This window comes from Chaetomium tenue, assembly GCF_020726465.1.
Source record: "Chaetomium tenue strain MPI-SDFR-AT-0079 chromosome Unknown F5144scaffold_1, whole genome shotgun sequence".
Taxonomy (NCBI): domain Eukaryota; kingdom Fungi; phylum Ascomycota; class Sordariomycetes; order Sordariales; family Chaetomiaceae; genus Chaetomium; species Chaetomium tenue.
This window is the reverse complement of record NW_027117329.1, coordinates 5,086,781-5,109,197: the sequence shown is the minus strand read 5'-3', so window position 1 is coordinate 5,109,197 and position 22,417 is coordinate 5,086,781. Positions and strand designations below refer to the sequence as shown.

The window sequence follows — 22,417 nt, the reverse complement described above, 5'->3', positions numbered from 1 at the left end:
CTCTGCTTATGTAAGTTATTGTTCCAAAACGATTCAGCACTGTGGCAATGGGCTTCGTGATTTAAGCAACATGGAACCTATTGGGGGCATTTTGATCCTGTGGTGAATAAAAAAAATAGCAATTCTTAAGGGCATCGCAATTTTGTAAAAGAATATTTTATGACGCATATTACCTGACGTTAGAAGTCAGTGGCTTTTCCCATGATGGCCTGGCGAGTGTTAGTCTGATAGTGTCTACATCTGAGTTACTCATACTGTACGCCCACCATCCCCCAAAACCGCATGCCAAGTCGATTCACCCCTTGCTCAATCGATTGAGCTGCAAAGATGATGCCGGGAACTGCAGGCATGTCCGAGTCTGTCCACATACACCTCGACAACATTTCTTCGTATCAGCCTTTCTTCCCGTGTTAGGCCTCTTAATTACTCTAGCCCTCGCGTATCGAGTCCCCCGCGCCTGATTTGCCGGTAGCAAGCGGTCGAACAGAAACTCCGTGCGAGCTTTTGCGCCCACCAATTTCATCATCGACGCGTCTCGACTGGCAACTGGTCCGCGCATCGACGTCAACCTCCCCTCCCGTTCGCCCTCGCGTCGCTCCCGAGATCGGCCCGTAAAAAAAAAATATCGCGTTATCGTGCATTATCGTCGTTTGTGGAAATACCGCGGTCGATTGGTGGTGGCGCAAGATGGACCACAAACGGAAGGCGAGCTCATCGGCTGGCATCGCGGATGGCGATGATCGGGCCATGAAGCGACAGAAGACACCAGGGGTAAGTTCTATGCGAATGCAGTTTTGCACTTGGCCCGAGCGCCATCGAGTTGTGTTGTTAGCGGCCATTTCAATGGGAGGGAGCCAGCTTCGATGCAGACTGCCCTTCTGGAGAAAGAAAGGGTACAAGCAGCGCACTGAGGTGTACTCGATTGGCCCACCCGGTGCCAAACACACAGCAACAACATCCTCTGCCTGCAAAAAGAAAGTACACTAACCATGGGTACAGCAACCGTCCGATTACAACCTCATGCAGGGCGAAACCCGCGAGTCCACATCCGCCTACGGGTTACACTTCCTGGAAACCATCCGGAGGACCAAGGACAAGAGGTGAGAGCTAGGGCGCATTGTCCCTTTACAACCATTCCCAGAAAGTCGCATGCTGACTCAGAACACAGCGGTCGACTTGTTGCAAGCTACTTCGACCATCTTATCCCTCGAGAGACGAATAAGGAATACTACGAGCGCATTCGCATGCCCATCTCGCTGAAAGGGATCGAGCGGAAACTCCTGAACCAAGATTTCAAGAATCTCTCGGAACTGGAGAGCTATTTCAAGCGCATGGTGACCAATGCCAAGGAGTTCTACCCCAAGAATTCGGAGGTGTTCGAAGATGCCGAGCGCGTGAGGAAAGCGCTCAGCAACTACATGACCAAGACGAACCCGGCCTACAAACTCATTTCTGGGTACAGTTGCCAGGCAACGCCGATTCCCGCCGACCTCGCCGAGCTAGAGACTGAATCCGAGGACGCTTCCGCGTATAGGGCCACGGTGGGAGCCACGAAGCAGGTCGACGACGAGGACGCTGAAGGCGAGGAGGACGAGCAAGAGGATGAAGACGCTGAGGGCGAAGAGGACGAAGATGGCGAGGAGGAGGAGGAGGAGGAGGAGGACGGGAACCCCAGAAAGATCGTCCTTAAGAGGAAAGGCCCCGGCAGACCGACCAGGGCCGAGTCGGAACAAGCTAAAAAGCTTGATAGAAGCGGCCGGGTCAAGGCAGACCACGAGTACGATGGCGTGCCGTACAAGGGGCTTTCCTTCCAGCAAGCCCAGGAAAAGATTGTTGAGGAGTTGATCCGAAAGCCAGACGGGTCGTGAGTCCACACACCCCTTCCACTTCGGCTGTGTGGGAAGCTAATCAAAACAGGGACCCGTACTTTTTGGATTTCATCAACCTTCCACCGCGCAGCTACAAGGACTACTTTGCCGTCATCACATCGCCTCTTTCACTGAAGGGGTTGCAGAAGCTCGTCAAGGGGATCCACGGCCGCCAGCCTGCTACCGGCGTCAGCGACTTTAAGAGCTGGGCTGTCTTCGAAGAGAAAGCGAGTCTGCTCTGGACGAATGCCCATTTTTACAACGAGGAGGGGAGCCCCATCCATACCCTCGCTACGGATCTCAAGGTATGATGGTATCGGCCATCGATCAACCACGAGAGCCGCAAAACTAACCTTGATCCTTGCAGAAATGTTTCGCAGATGAGCTCACCCAGGCAAAAGCGGTCGTGCAAGAACCGCCGCAGCCCAAAATCAAATTGAAAATGACACCCGGCCAGGAGACCCCCGTCCTTGGTCCTAAGAAGATCACCATCCACGTTGGCGGATCCAGAGGTAGCACAGCCGCCTCACCTGCACCCCAAACTGGTCGATCAAACGACTCAAGTCGTCCCGATGTCAATATGGACGCCAGCCGCAACATCCCGCCAACCCTAGCGAACACCACCGCTGCCAGCTTTCAGGTCGACAACAACAGAGTTTTATCAGGCGCCGTGGCATCTGTGCTTCCCACTGTTGGCGTGGCGCCTCCAAACCTTGGTGGCCAACAACAACCCACGGCGGGTTTTCCGGGACCAAACGGCAATATCCCAGCCCCGATGGCCGTTGCAAATGGCATAGCAGCCCAGCCCTTCCACCCACCCCAGGGTCAGCAATTGCAAAACGGCATTTCACACCCATTGCCAGCGCCTGTCCCGGCACCTGCCCCGGCGCCGCCTATCCACGACTTCAAGTATCGTGCTCCTGGTAGAGGTACGTCCCCAGTCGCGGTGTTCAATCGTTTAACTAGCGCAAAGACGCGTGCATGATACTAACGTCGCTGCTAGGTTACGCCGATGCACTGCTGCCGAGCGTTCTGCTCCGGACACACCCAAGTATGGTTATGGACCAGATGCTTCGAGTTGAGATCCCGGCGCACCCGACAGAAGCGCACCAGAATCTCACGATGCACGTCGGCACCCACAACCGGCTGCAGCTCATTCCTCGCCTTGCGCCGTTCGAGCAACAGGGCCGGCAGTACCGTATGTTCGTGACGGTCAACGGCCAGAACATCGGCCGAGCTCCGCCCCTGCCCGTCAAAGACGACCCGTTGCCTCAGAACACGATCGTCTTCGACGTGATCGTGCAGCACATCACTACCGTTGTCGTAGTCACCGTCATTGCTAGCCTACCTAAGGGGCAGAAGCTGGTGACCGGCGCGGATTGCGAGGTTGAGAAGCTCACCCTGAATTTGCACATGTCTCGGGCGTAGTGGCGTAGTCATTCGAGTCAGTCGGTGGGATAAAATGTTTTGCTATTATCGGCGTAACTCTGGGGGCTGGAGGGTGGGCACTCCGTGGTGTCTGGCTAGGCTAGGTGTAGTCCCTCTTGGTGACGCTGTATGGGTGTTACGAAGACAAGGCAAGGGACTGTGTATGACACGGCACGGCTAGGATCCTGGCGTTTGGGGTCTTCGGGTTGGTCTCAAAGCTGAGTTCTCTCGGCCACACAAGTAGTCTTTTGTTTTCGTTGCTATTTCTCTGTAGTATAGTGCTGTATCACAACTATCCTAAGGTTTCCTTCTGCTTCGTCTCGGTGGTGCTACACGGTTGGAATGCAATCCTGGCGGTGAGCTTCCGGTGGCTCCCCTCTGTTTGCATTCCGGATGCGGTCTTTGTCTGAGATGCGGGAGGCTGCATGCTTTCCCACTCCGTCGAACCGTCTTTGTTTGTCCACAGCTCCCCTTTCCAATCCCAGCTCAGCTAACTAGCTGTCTTTGTCGGCGCCAGGGTATTACACCACACCAAACGTACAATTGCCTAACCTCCTCTCTCTTCCACCATGCGACATCTTCGGGCTAGGGAAAACCCCCTGACAACAACAGCAAGCCATTCGCGTTACCCCAAGAATCACCCATCCGCTCAAGATCAAACCAGCCAGGGCAGACCCCATCCCAACCAGCAACCACACGCACCCCTGACCACCAACTCAACTCAACCCAACCCAACCCACCACCACAAAACAAAACAACCCCAAACACACCATGGACGACCACGACAACAACCTCCACCTCCGCGGCGGCTCCTTCGCCGACACCTCCGGCTACGCCCCCAACCTCCCCCGCGGCACCCGCACCCGACACAAACGGCGAGACGACGCAGAACAGCAGCAAGCCCACAACCGCAACACCACTACCACAACCACCGCATCCCGAGCCCAAGTCCAAACCCCATCCTCTTCCCGAGCCTGCTCCCGATCCCGAGCTAGATCTAGGGACCCAACGCCCAACCCAGACTCAGACCCGTACTCGACCCCGCCGCCGAATGGGGCGTATGAGGCGGTGCCCAAGGACAGGTGGTATAACCGGCGGGCGCGGGTGTTGGGGATTAGGGAGAGTTTGTTGCGGCCTGCTCCTGCTGGGGATGGGGGTGGTGAGGCTGATGTGGGTGGTGGTGCTGATGGTGGTGGTGTAGGTGGTGGTGGTGGTGATGCTGTGGGGCAGGGGGGTTGGGCGGAGTGGGTTGCTGGGGATGTGGGGGGTGTTGTTGATGCTGTTGCGGGTGGTGGTGATGGTGGTGGTGGTGGTGATGGTGGTGGTGATGTTGGGGTGGGAGGTGTGGGAGGTGTGGGAGGTGGGCGGCGACGGCGGCGTGATCTGGCGGAGTTGAAGAGCAGGGCGTGGCGGCCGACGAGGACGCGGTTTGATGTGCGGTGGCCGTTGGGGGAGGACAAGGAGTTGGGGAGTGAGTGGTTTGAGATGGTGTATGCGCATCTGTTTCGGAGGGTGAGGGAGTTTGCGGAGGAGTATTTTGGGTTGGGGGATATGCCTGCTGCTAGGGGTGCTGCCCCGGGTTCGGGTCTTTGGGGCGGCTGGGAGGAGCAGGGCCTGGTGTGGCTGGAGGGAGGGTTCTCGGAGCAGTTTCTTTGGTTTGTTGGGCAGGTGGCCATGCAGGATAACAACGCGGGCGGGTGGGATGCGTTGTTGACGAAGCGGGCTCATCGCGAGTGTCTTGTTACGGGGGTCATCGGGAAGGTTCTGGAGATGGCCGTCTTCGACGACTTGCTGTTCGGGGCCGATAAGACCCAGAAGAGTATGCTCGAGGCACAGGATGAGTGTACCCTTGAGTTTGAAGGTGAGCATTCCTATTACTGGGCACCCCTGGAGCTTGGTTTAACTGACCCAACACAGGTTACCACCGCACCGCCCTACGGTCCCAGTGCATCCGCACCCTCCTGGTCAACGACATCCTAACGCCGGATTTCTGGCCCTGTGTTGACCAACTTACACTCCAAATCACGTCTCTGTTTCTGCCCCTGCTCGGCGTCATGGACAAGCACTTCCCGGCCAGCCGGACCAACTCGCTACGCAACTTCTACCAGGACCTGCACGCCATTGTCGCCAGCGCCGGATACCTGTCCATCGGAATCCGTTGGTCCGCCAATATTTTCCGTTTCTCGCTGCCCTATCCCGGGGAGGTGTGGGATATCGACCAGGAACATGTCGATGACACCATCTACAGCGCTTCCGAAGCTGCGAACATTCGGGCTGATTTGGCCGCCAGGGAGAAGTGGGAGGCTGAGCGCCGCCAGCGGTTGGATAGAGAGAGGGAGAGGGAAGCGCGAAACGGCAACCCAACCCTTCTGGGTTATGGAGAGGCCCTGCTTGCCTCAGCGCGTGACCAACTCAACGCAGTCCGCAGGCGCATCGGGGGCCAAGAGAACGACGAGGGCTCGAACAGCAGTGGCAACGGCGGCAATGTCTGGCATCCACCGTCCCGCATGGGCAAAGTTCAAATCGTACTCTGGCCCATGCTGCAACGCTTTGAGACGGTCGGCGAGATCGACCCCGAGGTCGGGGCCGCAGACGGGGAAAAGGTCACCACTATCCACAAGGCCCAAGTGGTCTACTACTACGGCCAAGTCGACGAGGTCGGCGGGGACAGCGACCACTACCCGAGCTTGGACGACTGGATGCGCGAGACCAGGAGGGAGCGCAGGCTGAGCTGGCTCCTCGAGCTGCAGTGGGTTATTTATCCCTTTGTGGTATGGTACCTGCTTGGTTTCCTAGCACGGTACAGCCCGATGGTCGCCGATATCCGGCAAATGGTCCGTCATGGGTCAGTTGAGGTCTTCTTGTACGCCGCGCAGGGAGTGACCCTTTTCGTGATGGAGGCCCTGGTCATGCTCGTTGCAGTTGTTATTGGTGTTAGCAAGGTTGCGGTATTCGCGTTCTACCTTGTTATGAACACACTGGTTGCTCTATTGGGACCGGGCCTGGGTTATCTTTGGGGCGCTCTCGGTGGTGTTGTTGGGAACGGGGATGGCTGGGGTGGGTGGTATAGCCCCCAGCTGGCTTACCCAGACCTGAGCTGGGAGTCGATGAAGGACATGGCTCGGGTATTCACTGAGCAGTTCACCTTGTAGGTCAATGCAGAAGCGTCTATACCCTATGGCTTGGCTGACGGTGGAACAGAAGACCCGCTGCGGCCTAGGTCGTACGCTCCTCGTTGAGCCACCGTTGCCAGATTGGTGCCTCCGGTGGTCAATAGTTCCATAGTCAACCCGCATTCCTTTTATGACCATATCGGTTTCTATTGACCATGATTCTGGAGAAATGGGAGGTGCGAAGCCAACTAGAGTTTGGGGTATTCCGAGTATTTAGGAGTTTAATCGGACCGATTTAGTTAGCTAGGTATTTTGTCTTGCAGTTTCTTGTTGTCAAGCGAGGTTTAGTGTTTGGTCGGAAAAGGAAAAAGAAAAAAAAAAAAGGAAAGGAAAGGAAAGAAAGCTGGGAAAGAGAACGAAGGAAAACGGAAAAGGAGAAGAAGAAAACGGAGGAAAGGACAGAAAAATGGTTTTTTTTGTCTAATAAAACCAAGACCATGGTGAAGGATAGATAGCTTGTCACCTTGTCTTAAAGGTTGATGGTGATGAAGTCGGGTAGTGGTTAAAGCGCCAAGAAATTGATGTAACGCAACGACGATGCAACCCCACATCAAGCTTGTCTAAACCTCCGCCAAGCCAAAATTTTGTCGACTCTCTCGTCAATTCGCGACCAGACCTCGAACCCTCAAGGTTGTCGTCCACCAGCACATTCTCCAACACACCATGCGATTCCCTCGTCGATAATCCTGCCCCTATACCCTATGACAAGCCCAACCCAAACAACAACAATCCCTTAATAGCCCGCAACACCCATCCCCCTTCCAAAACCCACCATGGACGCCGCGGCCCTCCTCAAATCGCAAGGATGGCGGGGCACCGGTTTCTCCCTGCACCCAACCAACGACGCGATCGGCCTGGCAAAACCACTCCTCATCTCGCGCAACACAGACGGGCGCGGCATTGGGCAGAAGAAGCACTACACGAGCGACCAGTGGTGGCTGCAGGCGTTCGACCAGAAGCTCAAGGGCCTCGACACGACGTCCAAAAAGGGCAGCGTCGTGCAGTCGGTCACGCAGGGCAAGCTTGATGTTATTGCTGCCAGCCAGCCTAACGGCAAGTACACGGGCGCGAGCGGGCTGTATGCTTCGTTTGTGCGTGGCGGGTTGCTGGATGGGACGAAGGAGAAAGAGGAAGAGGTATTAAGAACCGGGGAGTCGACTGACGCGACGCCCGCGACCTCGTCGTCTGACTATAGTGAAGGGCCTGCCTCGAGGAAGAGGGGGGGGAAGCGGGACGAATCTAAACTGGAAAGGCGGGCGCGGCGCGCGGCGAGGAGGTTGCGCAAGGCGGAGAAGGCGGCGCAAAAGGCGGCCGCGGCTAGGGCTGCGCAGAAAGCGGTGGAGAAAGCGGCGAAGAAGGAGCTGAAGAGGGCGATAAAAGCGGGCGAGACAAAGGAGGAGAGGCGTGCTAGGAGGGCGGAAAGGAGGGAACGGAAGGAGGCTAGGAGGAGGAGGCGGGAGGGAGCTACACAGAAATCTGATCAGGGATGAACGGCAGCGAGCTCGAACTATGGCTTTCGAGTATATTCTCCCCTTTAGGGCGGACCCTGGGGTGGCTTTATTACCTAGTTGGCTACCTTGGAGGACTCATGCTGTCACGGCCCCTGAGAAGCCGTGCCGAGTCCGGCATATGCCCCCGCGTCTCGCGAGGGTGCCTGTGACTCGCGGCCGGCGGCGGTTGCAATCAGGCGACAGCGAGCGAGGGGCCAGGCGCTGCCTGGTTGATGACTGGGTGCCCAAGCTAATCTCAGGGCTCCTTCGGAACCTTCCCCGGTTTGTTTGATAGCAGCCAAGGCCGGCGGTCCCAGAAATCGTCCTTGATAATGTCGAGATGTTGCACCACAATTGGTGCTTTGGCCCTCCGTTTCTTGTCGTTCTCGGCTTGCGTCTTTGATTGCTGAATCGGCTCCGCCAGACTGTCCGCTTCGGCGGTTGCGTTGTGTGTGCCAGGCTCTACCAACTCATACTAGTAGGCGTAGTTAGTTTAACCGTGTTTGTTCGTCAACCTACGTTGCCCGAAATACTCACATCCCGAAAAACAACGCTACCCTTTTTATACATCTCGGGTTCGTTGTTGTAGTTGATCGCAAATTTAGAGAACAGGATCTCGTTCTTATCTGCAGCAAATGTCCCCTGGGATTTTATAAATCAGTCATTTACCGCCGTTGTCGATGGCAAGGCAGGCTCACCTTCAATGTCTTTTCTGCCTCGGTAGGATCGATACCGCCCAGCTGGATGAGAGCCCAGAAAGTTGTGTTGTAGAGATTGTTGATATGGCCTGGTAGTTTGAGGATCCGGTTAGAGCCATCTTGCATCTTAACCAAACTGGACAAGGCACTTACAGTCAACTTGCCTCCAACTCATGTAGTCCCGTAGGTTCTGCACGGTTGGGTAGCACACTGCACGGCCATCGAAGCTTGGCAGTGGAGGGGATAAGGGAGTGTCTGAGAAGTGGATGGGCCAGAGGTGAACATAGTATGCAGTGAAGGTAGAGACAATTGTTGAGACCAATTTACTATCAGAGTTAGCTTTCATAACGGCCGTTCAGTGGTTCGTTAGGGGATTTGGCTACCTGGAGCGGCGTTCGAAGAGACTGCATGTCTTATGAAAGACAAAACTAAGGAGTCGTGTTAGCAGATTATTATAAGAGAGACATTAGACCAGAGCATGCCTAAATTCATCGCTCACTCCGTATGCGATGGTGATGTCTGGGAGCTCAGCCATGACGGCCCTGGCGGCAGCGTTCATGAGTTCAAGAGCCCGCTTGTCGTTTGGTTTCTCGAAGCCATATTTGGTTGAGAACCTCAATCAGGGTTAGATTTGTATGCCCTTGAATCAATCATGCATAACGGAGTATGAATATCATACTTGGTGAATCCTCGCCCATCAATTCTGACCACGATCCATGTGTTCGGGAGCAGGTTGTCCGGTTGCTCGAACTGCTTGACATACTCAAACCTTGGGTCCGGGTATTAGTTGCGTAATCAATTGCAAATGATGGAGAGAGACTTCATACTTGGAGTTGGCCATCTTGAGATGCCTCCAGCTAACTAGATACCTAAGGTATGCTCTTGGTGTTTTTACGTACCTAGGTATGTGACATGTAAAACGTTTGAGGCTATCGTTTTGTTGCAAGAAAACCGTACCACCTTGAACCCCGCATGGCTACCGCGGTGGGGGCGGGGCGTATGGAAGTGTTAAGGGATCCCGTCCACAGGTCCTTGGCATCTCATCGCGACGGCAGATCTGCCGCTGAAAATCTCCGGCATTGCGGGTGCACCGCACCACGTCGTCCTTGCCCTGCGGGCCTTGCCTGCTCCAGTTTCAGTGGGGCTACCACCTGCAGCCTTGCAGCAGCTCCAATTCTTCCTGCATCCCACACGCAGCCTCGTCTCGACATCCATCGCCCGCTTCGTTTACAGGCAATCCCCGGCATCCTACGCTGTAATGAATCTCTTACTCTCCGACGACTATCTCCTCCAAGATTACCCCGAGAACATCACGAACACCATCCGATCAGGCCACTCGACATGTGTGCGCTTCAACCGCAAGGGCGACTTTCTCGCCTCCGGTCGCGTTGATGGCACCGTCGTTATATGGGATTTGGAGACTATGGGTGTGGCACGGAAGCTCAGGGGTCATTCAAAGAACATCACCTCACTGAGCTGGTCACGATGCGGCCGCTATCTGCTCTCGGCGTGTCAAGGGTGGAAGGCCATTCTCTGGGATCTGCAAGACGGAAAACGCCACCGCGAGGTGCGCTTCCGCGCTCCCGTTTATGGAGCCGAGCTACACCCCTGGAACCAGTCGGTGCTCCTCGGTTTCCTTTTCTATCAAGCACATAGGTTAACTGACTTACGACAGCCACCAGTTTGTCGCCGCCCTCTTTGAGGACCAGCCAATGCTCGTCGACATCACGGATCCCGCTGACGTGCGGTACGTCCTGCCCTCCGTCACCAAGCGGCCTAATACAGAAACCGATGCGGCCGTGAGGGAGAAGCATGCCAAGGAGGATGCGAAACACATGACGACGGCCATTGTTTATACTGCTGCGGGAGACCACCTATTGGCTGGCACCACGAAGGGGCGCCTTAATATCATCGATGCGAAGACGCGGGAGATCATCTACTCAGAAAAGATAGCGAGCGGCATTATCACGACCTTGCGGCTTACAGAATCGGGGAAGGAGCTCCTCGTGAACGCTCAGGACAGGATAATACGAACCTTCATCGTCCCAAACCTCTCTACGACAGACCTCGATCTCGACACGATACAAATACCACTTGAACACAAGTTTCAAGACGTCGTAAACAGGCTATCGTGGAATCATGTAGCCTTCAGTGCCACGGGTGAGTACGTTGCGGCATCCACTTACAACAACCATGAGCTCTACATCTGGGAACGGGGGCATGGCAGCTTGGTGCGCATGCTGGAGGGGCCGAAGGAGGAACAGGGAGTCATCGAATGGCACCCGCACCGCGCTTTACTTGCAGCATGCGGGTTGGAGACCGGGAGGATCAATATCTGGTCTGTCACGAGCCCACAGCGGTGGTCGGCCCTCGCGCCCGACTTTGTCGAGGTCGAAGAGAACGTCGAGTATGTGGAAAAAGAGGATGAGTTCGATATCCACCCACAAGAGGAGATTCAAAAGCGGCGGCTTGACCAAGAAGACGAAGACGTTGATGTCCTGACTGTGGAGAACAGTGCCGGGCTGGGAGACGATGTCGACGCGTTTCGGATGCCAATTCTTTTCAATCTGGGGGAATCGGACAGCGAAGAAGAATTTGTAAACGTATCACTTGGGACATTACGGAGGAAGAGTCCCGGAGACCAGGACGAAGGGGAAATGACAGGCGAGGAGAAAGGTACAGGGAAGAAAACAAGTGGAGCTGGCCGAGGCCGAGGCAGGCGAAAGTAAGAGGCCCAGGTTCGAGAGCAGGTGCACGAACACGTGTTTTAGCAGTTTCAGGTTTCAGGAACCTAACTGTATAAATCTATGTGATGTGCAATACCATAATACCATTTTGCCACAGACACGTGAAAGCGAACAATGGCAGCTTGAAGACAACTCAGACACGTGCCGGGCACGTGCCGGGCTACAAACGCAGTGTATGATGTCGTTATGTAGGTAAGATTAGGTAAGTAAGATATACTGTGTAAGATACGGCTGCAGAAGGGGCCCGTCCGTTTGCAGGTCAAAAGCGGGCCAACTTCTTTGAGCGGAAAACTGGGTCATTGACCAAAAATGGATTAGTCCCGTGAGCCGCCTTCGCCCTTCTCCCGTCGCTGCACTTTATCGAGTCGAACTTTTCTGAGCTGCCATCCTCATCCTTCTCCATAACATCATTCAACAACCTCTTGTCGCCATCACAAATCGCGTCAAGAACCCCCGAATTTCTGTCGCCCACATTCCTGCGACAGTGTATTGAGCGTCCGACTACGCTCATCGAGTCGAGCGATTGTTTTTCGACCCGCAACGAAACTGGGAACCACAAGCTCTTGAGCGCTGCCTCCGGCCGCTGGCCTGGAAAGAAAGCGTGCAGAAGAGGTGCAAAGGCTGCACCACGAAAAAAACCCATCGCGCCGGCTTTCTTGACGACTTTCTCGTCAAATTTCTCTTCAACCATTTCCCTACGACACCATATAAGGTGTTTTCCTTTCTTCGGCGGGCCATTTGACCTTCTTCCGCCAGGTCCAGTACGCGTCTCAATATCGCCACATTCACTTCAACGCGTCTCAGTAATTCATCAGCCACCGTTTCCCCCACGACTTTTCCATCTCGATACTTAATTTCGTATTTCGGAACTCACCCGACTTCAAAATGGCGAACCTTATCTTCGCGCACTCGAGTGCGCCGATCCGCACGATCAAGGAAATCCAGTTCGGTCTCTTGTCCCCTGAGGAAATCAAGGGCATGAGCGTTTGCCACATCGTTTATCCAGAGACCATGGATGAGAGTAGGACGAAGCCTCGCGATGGTGGTCTCAACGATCCCCTTCTTGGCTCTGTCGACCGTCAGTTCAAGTGCAAAACCTGCACGGAAAACATGACGGAGTGTCCAGGCCACTTCGGCCACATTGAGCTCTCCAGGCCCGTTTTCCACCCCGGGTTCATCAGGCGTGTCAAAAAGTTGCTCGAGATGGTGTGCCACAACTGCAGCAAGGTGTTGGCTGATCGTGTTAGTGCACCTTACCTGACCGAGTGATGATTTGTATGGCATGCTAACTCTTCACCAGGAGGACGAGCAATATGCTGCTGCCATGCGGATTCGGGACCCCAAAGTACGCTTCAAGCGAGTTTGGGATATTTGCAAGAGTAAGAAGCGCTGCGAGAACGAAGTGCGCAAGGGGAAAGATGGCGAGTTCAAACCCGGTGGCGAAAACCAAGCCGGAGAGGGTGGCCATGGAGGATGTGGCAACACGCAGCCAGTCATCCGCCAGCAGGCTCTCACCCTGTGGGGCAACGTCGAGACCAAGGACGAGGATGGTGTGAAAACCAAGGAGAAGAAGGTCATCACCCCAGAAATGGCCCTGAACATCTTCCGTCGCATGTCGGACGACGAGATGATTGACATTGGCCTCAATATTTCCCAAGCTCGCCCGGAATGGATGATCATCACGGTTCTTCCGGTCCCCCCTCCTCCGGTGCGCCCCAGTATTTCCATGGACGGAACTGGAACAGGCTTGCGGAATGAGGACGATCTGACATATAAACTCGGCGATATCATCCGCGCCAACGGCAACGTCCGCCAGGCTATTGCCGAGGGTTCTCCTCAGCATATCATCACCGATTTTGAGAACCTTCTACAGTACCACGTCGCTACGTACATGGATAATGACATCGCCGGTCAGCCACAGGCACTGCAGAAGAGCGGACGTCCTGTCAAGGCCATCCGTGCCCGTTTGAAGGGAAAGGAGGGTCGTCTCCGGGGCAACTTGATGGGAAAGCGTGTCGACTTTTCGGCTCGTACAGTCATCACAGGTGACGCCAACATTTCGCTGGACGAGGTCGGCGTACCGCGCAGTATCGCTCGAACCCTAACCTACCCCGAAACTGTGACGCCTTACAACATTGCCAAGCTCACCAAGTATGTCCAGAACGGACCGACTGAGCACCCGGGAGCGAGGTTTGTCGTCCGCTCTGACGGCACTCGCATTGATCTCCGCCACTCTCGGCGGGCGACCGGCATTCAACTCGAGTACGGCTGGAAGGTGGAGCGCCACCTGTTGGATGGGGATTACATCATCTTCAACCGTCAGCCATCTCTGCACAAGGAGTCCATGATGGGTCACAGAGTTCGGGTCATGCCCTACTCCACCTTCCGACTCAACTTGTCGGTCACGTCTCCTTACAACGCCGATTTCGACGGTGACGAGATGAACTTGCACGTTCCCCAGACTGAGGAGACGCGTGCAGAAGTCAAGGAGCTTTGCATGGTTCCTCTGAACATCGTCTCGCCCCAGAGAAACGGTCCGCTCATGGGTATCGTTCAGGACACCCTGGCTGGCGTGTATAAGCTCTGCCGCCGCGACGTTTTCCTCACCAAGGAAGAGGTGATGAACATCATGCTCTGGGTCCCTGAATGGGATGGCGTTATCCCTCTTCCCGCCATCTTCAAGCCTCGCCCCCGGTGGACCGGCAAGCAGATCATCAGCATGGTCATCCCAAACATAATCAACATTCACATGCCCTCCGATCAGTCGGACAGGGACCATCCGTTTAAGGATGACGGCTTACTCATCCAGCAGGGAGAGCTGATGTTTGGCTTGCTCATGAAGAAGAGCGTCGGTGCCGCTGGTGGTGGCATCGTCCATCTGTGCTACAACGAGCTCGGGCCGTACGGTGCTATGGACTTCCTCAACGGCTGCCAACGGGTGGTCAACTATTGGCTCTTGCACAACGGTCACAGTATCGGCATCGGTGATACGATCCCCGACACCGTCACCATCGAACTGATCCAGAAGCACATCAATGATGAGAAGGAAGAGGTTCGCCGGCTGACACTGGCCGCCACCAACAACCAACTTGAGGCGCTCCCGGGCATGAATATTCGAGAGACCTTTGAGAACAAGGTCTCGACCGCCCTAAACAAGGCCCGTGACAAGGCCGGTACTTCCACCGAAAAGAGTCTCAAGGACCTTAACAATGCCGTCACAATGGCCCGGTCCGGTTCCAAGGGTTCCGCCATCAACATCTCGCAAATGACAGCCTTGGTCGGGCAGCAGATTGTTGAGGGCAAACGCATCCCGTTTGGGTTCAAATACCGAACCCTTCCTCATTTCACAAAGGACGACTATTCTCCCGAAGCCCGAGGCTTCGTTGAAAACTCCTATCTCCGTGGATTGACGCCCTCGGAGTTCTTCTTTCACGCCATGGCTGGTCGTGAGGGTTTGATCGATACCGCTGTCAAGACAGCCGAGACGGGTTACATCCAGCGCCGACTTGTCAAGGCGCTCGAAGACGCCGAAGCGCGCTACGACGGCACGGTGCGGAACTCGCTCGGTGACATCATCCAGTTCGTCTACGGCGAGGACGGTCTGGACGGTATCGCTATCGAAAAACAGCGGGTGGATCACATGAACATGTCGAACCACAATTTCGACAAGCGTTTCCGTCTTGACGTCATGGACGAGGCGACCTCGGTCGCTGCCCTCGAGTCTCTAGAGTACGGGCGGGAAATGATCAGTGACCCGGTCGTGCAGGAACTTTTGGACCAAGAGTATGAGCAGCTAATGGCTGATCGCGAGCTAGTGCGGAGTATCAATCGCCGCAAGCAGGCCGAGGATCAGATGCAGCTACCGCTGAACATCGCCCGAATCATTGAAACGGCTAAGAAACTTTTCAAGGTCGACGATGCTCAGCGGAGCGATCTCACGCCTAACGATGTGATTCCTGTCGTCAAGGCTTTGCTCGAGCGGATGATTGTGGTCCGTGGCTCTGATCCAATCTCGAAGGAAGCCGACTACAACTCCACCATCTTGTTCAAGATCCAGCTGCGGTCGCGCCTGGCCTACAAGCGTCTCGCCGTTGAGCAGAGGATCAACAAGCTGGCTTTCGAACATATCCTGGGCGAGCTCGAGAACCGGTGGTCTCGGTCAATGGTCGCCCCCGGAGAAATGGTTGGTGTGTTGGCTGCTCAGTCCATTGGAGAACCGGCGACTCAGATGACTTTGAACACCTTCCATTTCGCCGGTGTGTCGTCCAAGAACGTCACCCTCGGTGTTCCGCGTCTCAAGGAAATTCTCAACGTCGCAAAGGACATCAAGACGCCGTCCATGGTTGTCTACCTGGATTCCGAGAACGCCACTCAAGAAGATGCGAAGAGGATGCGAAATGCTGTTGAGCATACCAGTCTCCGCTCGGTGACTGCCGTCACCGAGATTTACTACGATCCTGAGGTCACGGTCACCAACATCCCGGAGGATTTTGACATGGTCGAGTCGTACTTCTTGATTCCTGATTCTTCAGATCAGGATTCCATTGAAAATCAATCCCGCTGGCTTCTGAGATTGACTCTCGACCGACAAAAGATGCTCGACAAGGGCCTTCGTGTCGAAGATGTCGCGCAACGCATCAAGGAAGAGTACAAGAAGGACGTTGCTGTCATCTTCAGCGACAACAACGCGGAGGAGATGGTCATTCGTATCCGAGTCATCCGCCAGGATGACGATAAGGACGAAGATGGCAACAAGATCATTGAGGATGACGTGATGCTGAAGCGTCTCGAGAAACATCTCCTTGACAACTGCACCTTGCGCGGTGTGCCCGGCATCGAGCGTGCCTTCTTGAACAAGGGCACCAGGCTGGTGGTGATGCCGGACGGATCTCAGATGGCCAACAAAGACACGCCGGAATGCATGGAGTGGTACCTCGACACCCAGGGCACGACCCTCAGAGATGTCCTCACCATTGATGGCGTTGATACGAAGCGGACATCCACAAACGACCTGTACCAGATTGTGGATGTGTTTGGCATCGAAGCAGCCCGGTCTGCCCTTATGCAGGAGTTGACTCAGGTGCTTGCCTTCGACGGTTCCTACGTGAACCACCGGCATTTGGCACTGCTCGTTGATGTCATGACCTACCGTGGCAGCATCGCCGCAGTGACACGTCACGGTATCAACCGCGCCGACACTGGTGCTTTGATGCGTTGCTCGTTCGAAGAAACTGTTGAAATCCTGCTCGAGGCTGCCGCCGTCGGTGAGCTGGACGACTGCCGCGGTATCTCAGAAAACGTCATGCTGGGCCAGATGGCGCCCATGGGTACCGGCCACTTCGATGTGCTACTCGATCCTAAAATGTTGGAGACGGTCATTTCGGACAACTCGCGCATGGGGCTGATGCCCAACATGACCATCAAGGGCGGCCAGCTCGAAGGTGCTGCGACTCCGTACGACACCGGCTCGCCCATGGCAGACAATGGGCATCTGGGGAGCTACTCGCCGACAATGGGCAACTTCTCACCCATCCAAGGCGCTGGGTCCGACAGCCCGAACGGCTTCGGGACCGAGTACGGCGGCGGTTTTGGCTCGAGCACCGTCAACCCTTACGCGACGAGCCCGCGTGCGACGAGCCCCTTCTCCACGTCGCCCACGTCACCCTTCAGCTACGGGGGCGGCTACTCCCCAACCTCGCCCGCGGGGTACTCGCCGACGTCACCGCTTCTCGACGCCGGGGGCCGGTACGCATCGAGCCCACAGTTCAGCCCCTCGTCACCGTCCTTTTCGCCGACCTCGCCGATGTTGCGTCCCGGGAGCCCGTCGAGCCCCAACTATAGCCCAACGTCGCCGAGCTACTCGCCTGCGTCGCCCGCGGCGACCAGGCATTACTCGCCCACATCGCCTCAGCAGTTCAATTCGCCCACGTCTCCCTCGTACTCCCCCACGAGCCCAAGCTACAGCCCGGCGTCGCCGAATCTGCATGCCACCTCGCCGTCATACTCGCCGGCATCACCCACCTGGTCTCCCACGTCGCCAGATGCCTACTCCCCGACGAGCCCATCATTCCACCGGTCGCCCGGGCAGCAGATGTCGCCGACAAGCCCTGGTTATTCACCAACGTCGCCCTCATTCTCACCGAGGACTCCGGGCCGCGGCCCGTCTGGTGGCAGTGGTGACCAGTAGTAAGTCTTGATTTGGTTTACAAGTCTGCGACGGTCAGCTAACACGTTCCTTCCAGCTCACCGACTTCTCCAACGAACGAGTGAGGTCTCCCATTCTGAGTCACAGCGAGGCGCGTTGCACGGGGCACAGGTTTGCTTTGAGCGGAACGCCTGGCAGATGCATTATTTGAAAGCTTTGATTTCCCGGGTCATTTACATATTCGGAGCGATTTTCTCTACGTGTTTTTTAGTTTACCCTTCGCTCCTTTCGTCGTCATTTGATAGAGCATCTCATGGCTTGAGGGGGAGGGAGTTCTATGGGAAAGAATCCATGTCCGAAGGTGGCATTAGCGGGCGAGACTAGGATGGGCTGCAGTGAAGGTGAGAGGGGAGTTGGTGAGATTCTAGAAGTAGGGTGGTTTGGATGGGTAATATGACGTTCCAGTGCTTGCGTTGCTTGCTTGGGTGATGGCCATCTGCGGTTGATCGTTAGTGGGATTGGGTTTGTTTTGAACTTTACAGCAGAAGACTCGCAACGTATTGATGTTTATGTAACTAAATGATTAATTGAATGTAGTTAGTTTTGATCCCAGATGAGGCTGCGGAGCCAATGGCCGTGATCAACGAAAAGTATCAATTCGTGCTTCGTCTGTCTGCCTGCTTGCCGAAACCACAACACAAACTCCCTCCGCTCCGCTCCTCATGATGCACCACCACCACCCACCCCACTCCCCAACCTTCTAGCAGGCCCGAAACCGAACACTTCGATATTTGGGCTTACAACAAACGCCCAAGGACAGAAACGACAGGCCCAACAGTCTGGACGAGATGTGATCATCAAACTCCCACCAACATTTTCCTAAAAACGAGTAAAAGAAAAGTCGCTCATCATGGCGCCCCGCCCCTAACCTTGGGGGACGGACGCCTTATCGAAACGAGAGAAAAGTTTTGCAACATTTGTGGACGGGGTATCTAACAGAGTGGAACTCCAACAACTGAATAGGAAAACAGGGAGGCGAATAACTAGCGCGGGCGAGGAGGGGCGATGTTGAACCGACGGGGGGGCGACACATTTGGGGTGATCCGTGTGTGTGGGTATTGGTTGTTCCAACTGGTGGGAAGATGGTGGATGGGTATGGCCGAACCGGAAAAGGGGTTGTGGTAGATATGTCGTGGTCGAATTGACGTGGTGATTGATAAAAGGTGGGGGGGAGGGAACAACACGGGTGACGTTTGTTTAGTGATAGATGGGCCAAACTATTAAGGGTATGAGATCGAGTGAAGCCATGATAGCCGTTTGTCTGTCGCGGCAAGGAGGCTTCGGGGCCGGTGTACAGAACTGAGGGCTTTCGTCGCCCATAGAATCGCAGTAGTTCCGCCTATTAAACCGTGATTGACATGTTTTTCCTTGTCTCGGCCTCGTCGGGTTGGATGCCAAAGACGAGTCGGAACAGATCCCTCAGGAAGCCGTACTGGTTTGACCGCAGCGTCATCCAGCTGACGCTCTTAGCGATCTCGACGGCGGTGAATCGTTTCCCGCGGATGGGAAGGCTGGTCGAAGAGCGAAAGGTTGTGTCGCTGAGAACAAGGTTTTTGTAACCCTGCAGCAGTGTTGCGTGAGTGGGTAGGGAGCCGAAGGAGCCTGTCGGTAGGCTCTTGACGAAATTCTGCAGTGAGACTGCACCGCCGGTGCCATTGGCTGCCGCCGCGTCCCGGTTAAAGCCGATGTTCATAGCGGCCTTCACGATGAGCGCCTTGATGCGCGTGATGTTAGTATCCTCCACGGTGGCAGCTGTAGTGGCCGTACTCGAAGTATGTTGGCTGCTCTGGGTATAGCCTGACAAGTTTGAGGCATTGCTCGACCAGCGACCGCCACGATCGCTGCGTGAGTCAGTCGAGGTACCGAGAACCAAGATGTTGGGCATTTGCGGGCTGGCGTCGGGCGATACGGGGGTGTCCTCGAACTCGGTCACGGGGGTTTCGGGGACAACGGCATGTGGCCGTGGTCGTTCGAGATCGTTGAGGCTCTGTAGGCTCTTCCGTTTCGAGTGCAACGATGCGCGGCTACCGGCATTCGAACGAGCAACGTCGGACGGATGGCTGCCCACCGGCTGGAGGCCGTACGGTGGGCCGGCAGCGAAGAAGTTGATCTGGTTTGGCCTTGGGGTGCCCCGATCTGGCCGGATCTGTGTCCAACCCTCGCGGAAGATATCGCAGAGCTCCCAGCAGGCCTGTACAGCGGAGCCAAGTAGCTCCTCGTCGGCCGCCTTGCCGTCTCGCCGGTTTTGCCGCAGGCTGAAGAGCATCTCGGCCAAAGACCAGCACGCCCGTAAAAGCGAATCCGTTTCCTCGCCCAGATCGCTGCGCTGCTTCATGAGTCGGTGGCAGAGCGTGATGTAGAAATCCAACGTCCGTTCTCGAAAGGCCTCTGGAAGCGATCGGCTATCCTGGGCGCTGTAGAGGCTACAGAGTGTGTTAGAGGGGTCTCCCGGATGAACGAAAAGGGGGTAGGGTGGGAAAATGGATCCGTACTGGTTGTTGAGCTCAAAGCTGACTCTGAGGATAGAATCGGCTGTCTCATCCTTCTTTTGCCGTACATCAAACAATGACTGGCAGAAGTCACGACAGAGGTCTAAATTCGTCCGGACGCCGTACGACTCGGAGATGTCGTCTCGGCTGTGGTAGAGCCGCTTGCAAAGTTTCCAGCAACTCTTCCAGGCCTTCTCATGGGCGTCCGGTGTCCCCGAGCTGTTGAAGACGCGTTCCCGGTGGATAGTGCTGAGGTTGGCGAGTGTGTTGCAAAGTGTCCAGCACTCCTCGAGAGCTGCCCTAAGTGCTTTGACCTCAGTGTCTTGGCCAAGCCCCGGGTCCGCGAAATCGTCGGCGTCGTCGTATTCATCGTCATCTGCGTCCACCTCATGGCTTTCGGGTATCACTGCGACAAGTTGTGAGAAGATACCCCTCGGAGGTGTACACACACGGCGAATCTCACGCTCTAAACTACTGGCTGTGCTCGATCGTAACTTCGAGGGATCGCTCGCAAGCACATCCTCCAACTTCTGAGCCTGTGGTGTCGGGGCATCCAGGCCAAATGACACCGGTTTCACCTTGGTGTTGACTGTGGGGAGTAACTGCGCTGGGGGTGTCTATTTCCCCTGTGCGTTAGCGATTGAACTAACGGGCAAGCGGGGACTGATGGAGGCTGTCTCACTACAGTTGACGGCTCGCTTGGTGGAGGGCTACTAGCGCTCGTGCTCTCCACGCTGGTAACGCTTGCCGAATTGGATCTCGAAACCGTATCGCTCGACTTCTAACAAAGTGGTAGAATTAGCACCGCGATTATGTTCGGGCACATACGATATCAACCATACCCAGTTCTGGAAGCTCGGGGGTGCGTGTATTACCGAGACAACCTCTTCGCTCAGGGGCCTTCGAATGTGATCCGGAATGTTTGTCCTCAACATCATAAGCTGGGCGCTGTTAGCTAGCTGGCAGGGTGCTCCACCTTCGCCGCTCCGACCTACCGAACGCCGTACCTGACCGTTTTCTTCCTCGGCATTGTCAGCCGCTTCATCCTCGATTTCCGTAGTGGCAGTCCCGTTAGAGGTTACTGGAGAAGGGCCGACGATATCACTGTTGGGGCTCATCAGATGGGCCGAACTCGGCCTCATGAAAGAGTTGGGGCGGAGGGATTGGGGATCGTGGCCGGAGGAGGAGCTGTTATGGGAAAACAATGGTCAGGGTCTGGAACTGTGACTTTAAATTTTGGTGGGGTCCATACGCCATATATTGAGAGGGTAGAGAGGACGACTCTGACCCGGCAGAGAGTGGCATGTCTGCGTGTGACATGTATCTCGAGGCAATGCTTCCCGTTGATGACCTCAAAGGTGCCTCAAGAGCCATTGCGCCGCGATCCTGGCGAGACGGGTAGCCGGGGACGGCGTGAGCCGACAGTCTAGTACTCAAGGTTGTTCACCCCCGTTGGGTCGGCAATAGTATTGGAACGTGGAGCGTAGCAGCAAGGCACCGTTGAGCTGTGCATGGACCGGCGGGAGGCTAAGGAGCTACCAACTAGCTGAGATGCGGTCGTTCGTCGCCGCGCCGAGCTATCGAACTCAGGCGCTGTCGTCCTGCGCTAGAAATTGGGCCGGCTGCGAATATTTTTGTTTGCCTACTCCAGATGGTCGATCCGACAAGCGAGGGAAAGCGAAGAAATACTTCTTAAGAGAGCCCCAGATAAGAAGACCTTACGCCCCAAATACCGATCGGTGTTGGGCGAGGACGATCAACCAGTCGAAAGTGCTTCCTGCTGTAGAATGATGGATCTAGCGTGCGGCTTTAGAGCCCGAGCGGGACTGGAAACGGATGCCGGATACCGGATGTCAGAGGCCAGATGCCAGACGGTGGACCGAGGGTCAGCGTCGCCTCCGCCTGCGGGGAACGAGGTAGGTAGCGTTAAAACAGCACAGCTGTCAAAGCCAGACTTGCTGAGGTGCGACAAGCAGACGTGCTTGGCGGGATGCGACAGCGAGCCAACGTGGGAGGATTGCGACAACCTCTCGAGCGCGGGAGTGGTGGAGTCGTCGGTCACTCGTGGTTTGGGTGAAGGGAATCCAGCGCTGGGCGTGAGTGGTCGAGGGAGAACGCCGCTGCGCTTAGGGAGAGAGCAGCAGCCAAACGGGGAGAAGGGTGGAAGTAGTTTGCGGGAAGTCAAGGGTTTGGTGTGGGCGCCTTGCCCGACAGGGGATAAGTCGACAACACGACCAACGGGCCCGCGGCAGCTGCACGGCGCGGTAGCAATGTTAATTATCAGTAGAATCCTCGGCCATCCTTCGTCCAAGGTTCTCT

General features: G+C 55.7%; 7 protein-coding genes across 7 annotated transcripts; 5 read left to right on the top strand and 2 right to left on the bottom strand.

The window, feature by feature from the left end:
* The first annotated feature begins 283 nt into the window (after positions 1–283).
* Positions 284–3,662, top strand: F5144DRAFT_557901 (uncharacterized protein). Its single transcript, XM_066788049.1, has 6 exons — positions 284–771; positions 1,000–1,100; positions 1,169–1,864; positions 1,918–2,173; positions 2,236–2,797; positions 2,872–3,662. Exons 1-6 carry the CDS (start codon positions 688–690, stop codon positions 3,294–3,296), a joined length of 2,124 nt encoding a protein of 707 aa, XP_066649238.1. The 5' UTR covers positions 284–687; the 3' UTR covers positions 3,297–3,662.
* Positions 3,663–3,736: 74 nt separating this feature from the next.
* F5144DRAFT_524485 (uncharacterized protein) lies at positions 3,737–6,448 on the top strand (the record flags this gene model as incomplete). The annotated part of the gene is made up of 3 exons (XM_066786786.1): positions 3,737–4,423; positions 4,808–5,157; positions 5,214–6,448. Exons 1-3 carry the CDS (start codon positions 4,068–4,070, stop codon positions 6,446–6,448), a joined length of 1,941 nt encoding a protein of 646 aa, XP_066649237.1. The 5' UTR covers positions 3,737–4,067.
* A 794-nt stretch (positions 6,449–7,242) lies between these two features.
* F5144DRAFT_598358 (uncharacterized protein) lies at positions 7,243–7,959 on the top strand (the record flags this gene model as incomplete). Its single annotated transcript, XM_066790937.1, has 1 exon — positions 7,243–7,959. One exon carries the CDS (start codon positions 7,243–7,245, stop codon positions 7,957–7,959), a length of 717 nt encoding a protein of 238 aa, XP_066649236.1.
* A 256-nt stretch (positions 7,960–8,215) lies between these two features.
* F5144DRAFT_589289 (Thg1 C terminal domain-containing protein) lies at positions 8,216–9,498 on the bottom strand (the record flags this gene model as incomplete). Its single annotated transcript, XM_066790024.1, has 8 exons — positions 8,216–8,434; positions 8,479–8,601; positions 8,658–8,746; positions 8,811–8,983; positions 9,041–9,085; positions 9,140–9,271; positions 9,337–9,419; positions 9,478–9,498. The coding sequence occupies 8 exons, from the start codon at positions 9,496–9,498 to the stop codon at positions 8,216–8,218; spliced, it is 885 nt and encodes a 294-aa protein (XP_066649235.1).
* A 208-nt stretch (positions 9,499–9,706) lies between these two features.
* F5144DRAFT_524481 (SWD1-like protein) lies at positions 9,707–11,536 on the top strand. Its single transcript, XM_066786785.1, has 2 exons — positions 9,707–10,274; positions 10,333–11,536. The coding sequence occupies exons 1-2, from the start codon at positions 9,916–9,918 to the stop codon at positions 11,384–11,386; spliced, it is 1,413 nt and encodes a 470-aa protein (XP_066649234.1). The 5' UTR covers positions 9,707–9,915; the 3' UTR covers positions 11,387–11,536.
* A 753-nt stretch (positions 11,537–12,289) lies between these two features.
* On the top strand, positions 12,290–17,674 carry F5144DRAFT_543924 (DNA-directed RNA polymerase II subunit RPB1; the record flags this gene model as incomplete). Its single annotated transcript, XM_066787277.1, has 3 exons — positions 12,290–12,646; positions 12,705–17,590; positions 17,647–17,674. The coding sequence occupies 3 exons, from the start codon at positions 12,290–12,292 to the stop codon at positions 17,672–17,674; spliced, it is 5,271 nt and encodes a 1,756-aa protein (XP_066649233.1).
* Positions 17,675–18,951: 1,277 nt separating this feature from the next.
* Positions 18,952–21,472, bottom strand: F5144DRAFT_589286 (uncharacterized protein; the record flags this gene model as incomplete). The annotated part of the gene is made up of 7 exons (XM_066790023.1): positions 18,952–20,032; positions 20,102–20,504; positions 20,562–20,715; positions 20,781–20,876; positions 20,941–21,039; positions 21,094–21,286; positions 21,351–21,472. 7 exons carry the CDS (start codon positions 21,470–21,472, stop codon positions 18,952–18,954), a joined length of 2,148 nt encoding a protein of 715 aa, XP_066649232.1.
* Between the last annotated feature and the right edge of the window lie 945 nt (positions 21,473–22,417).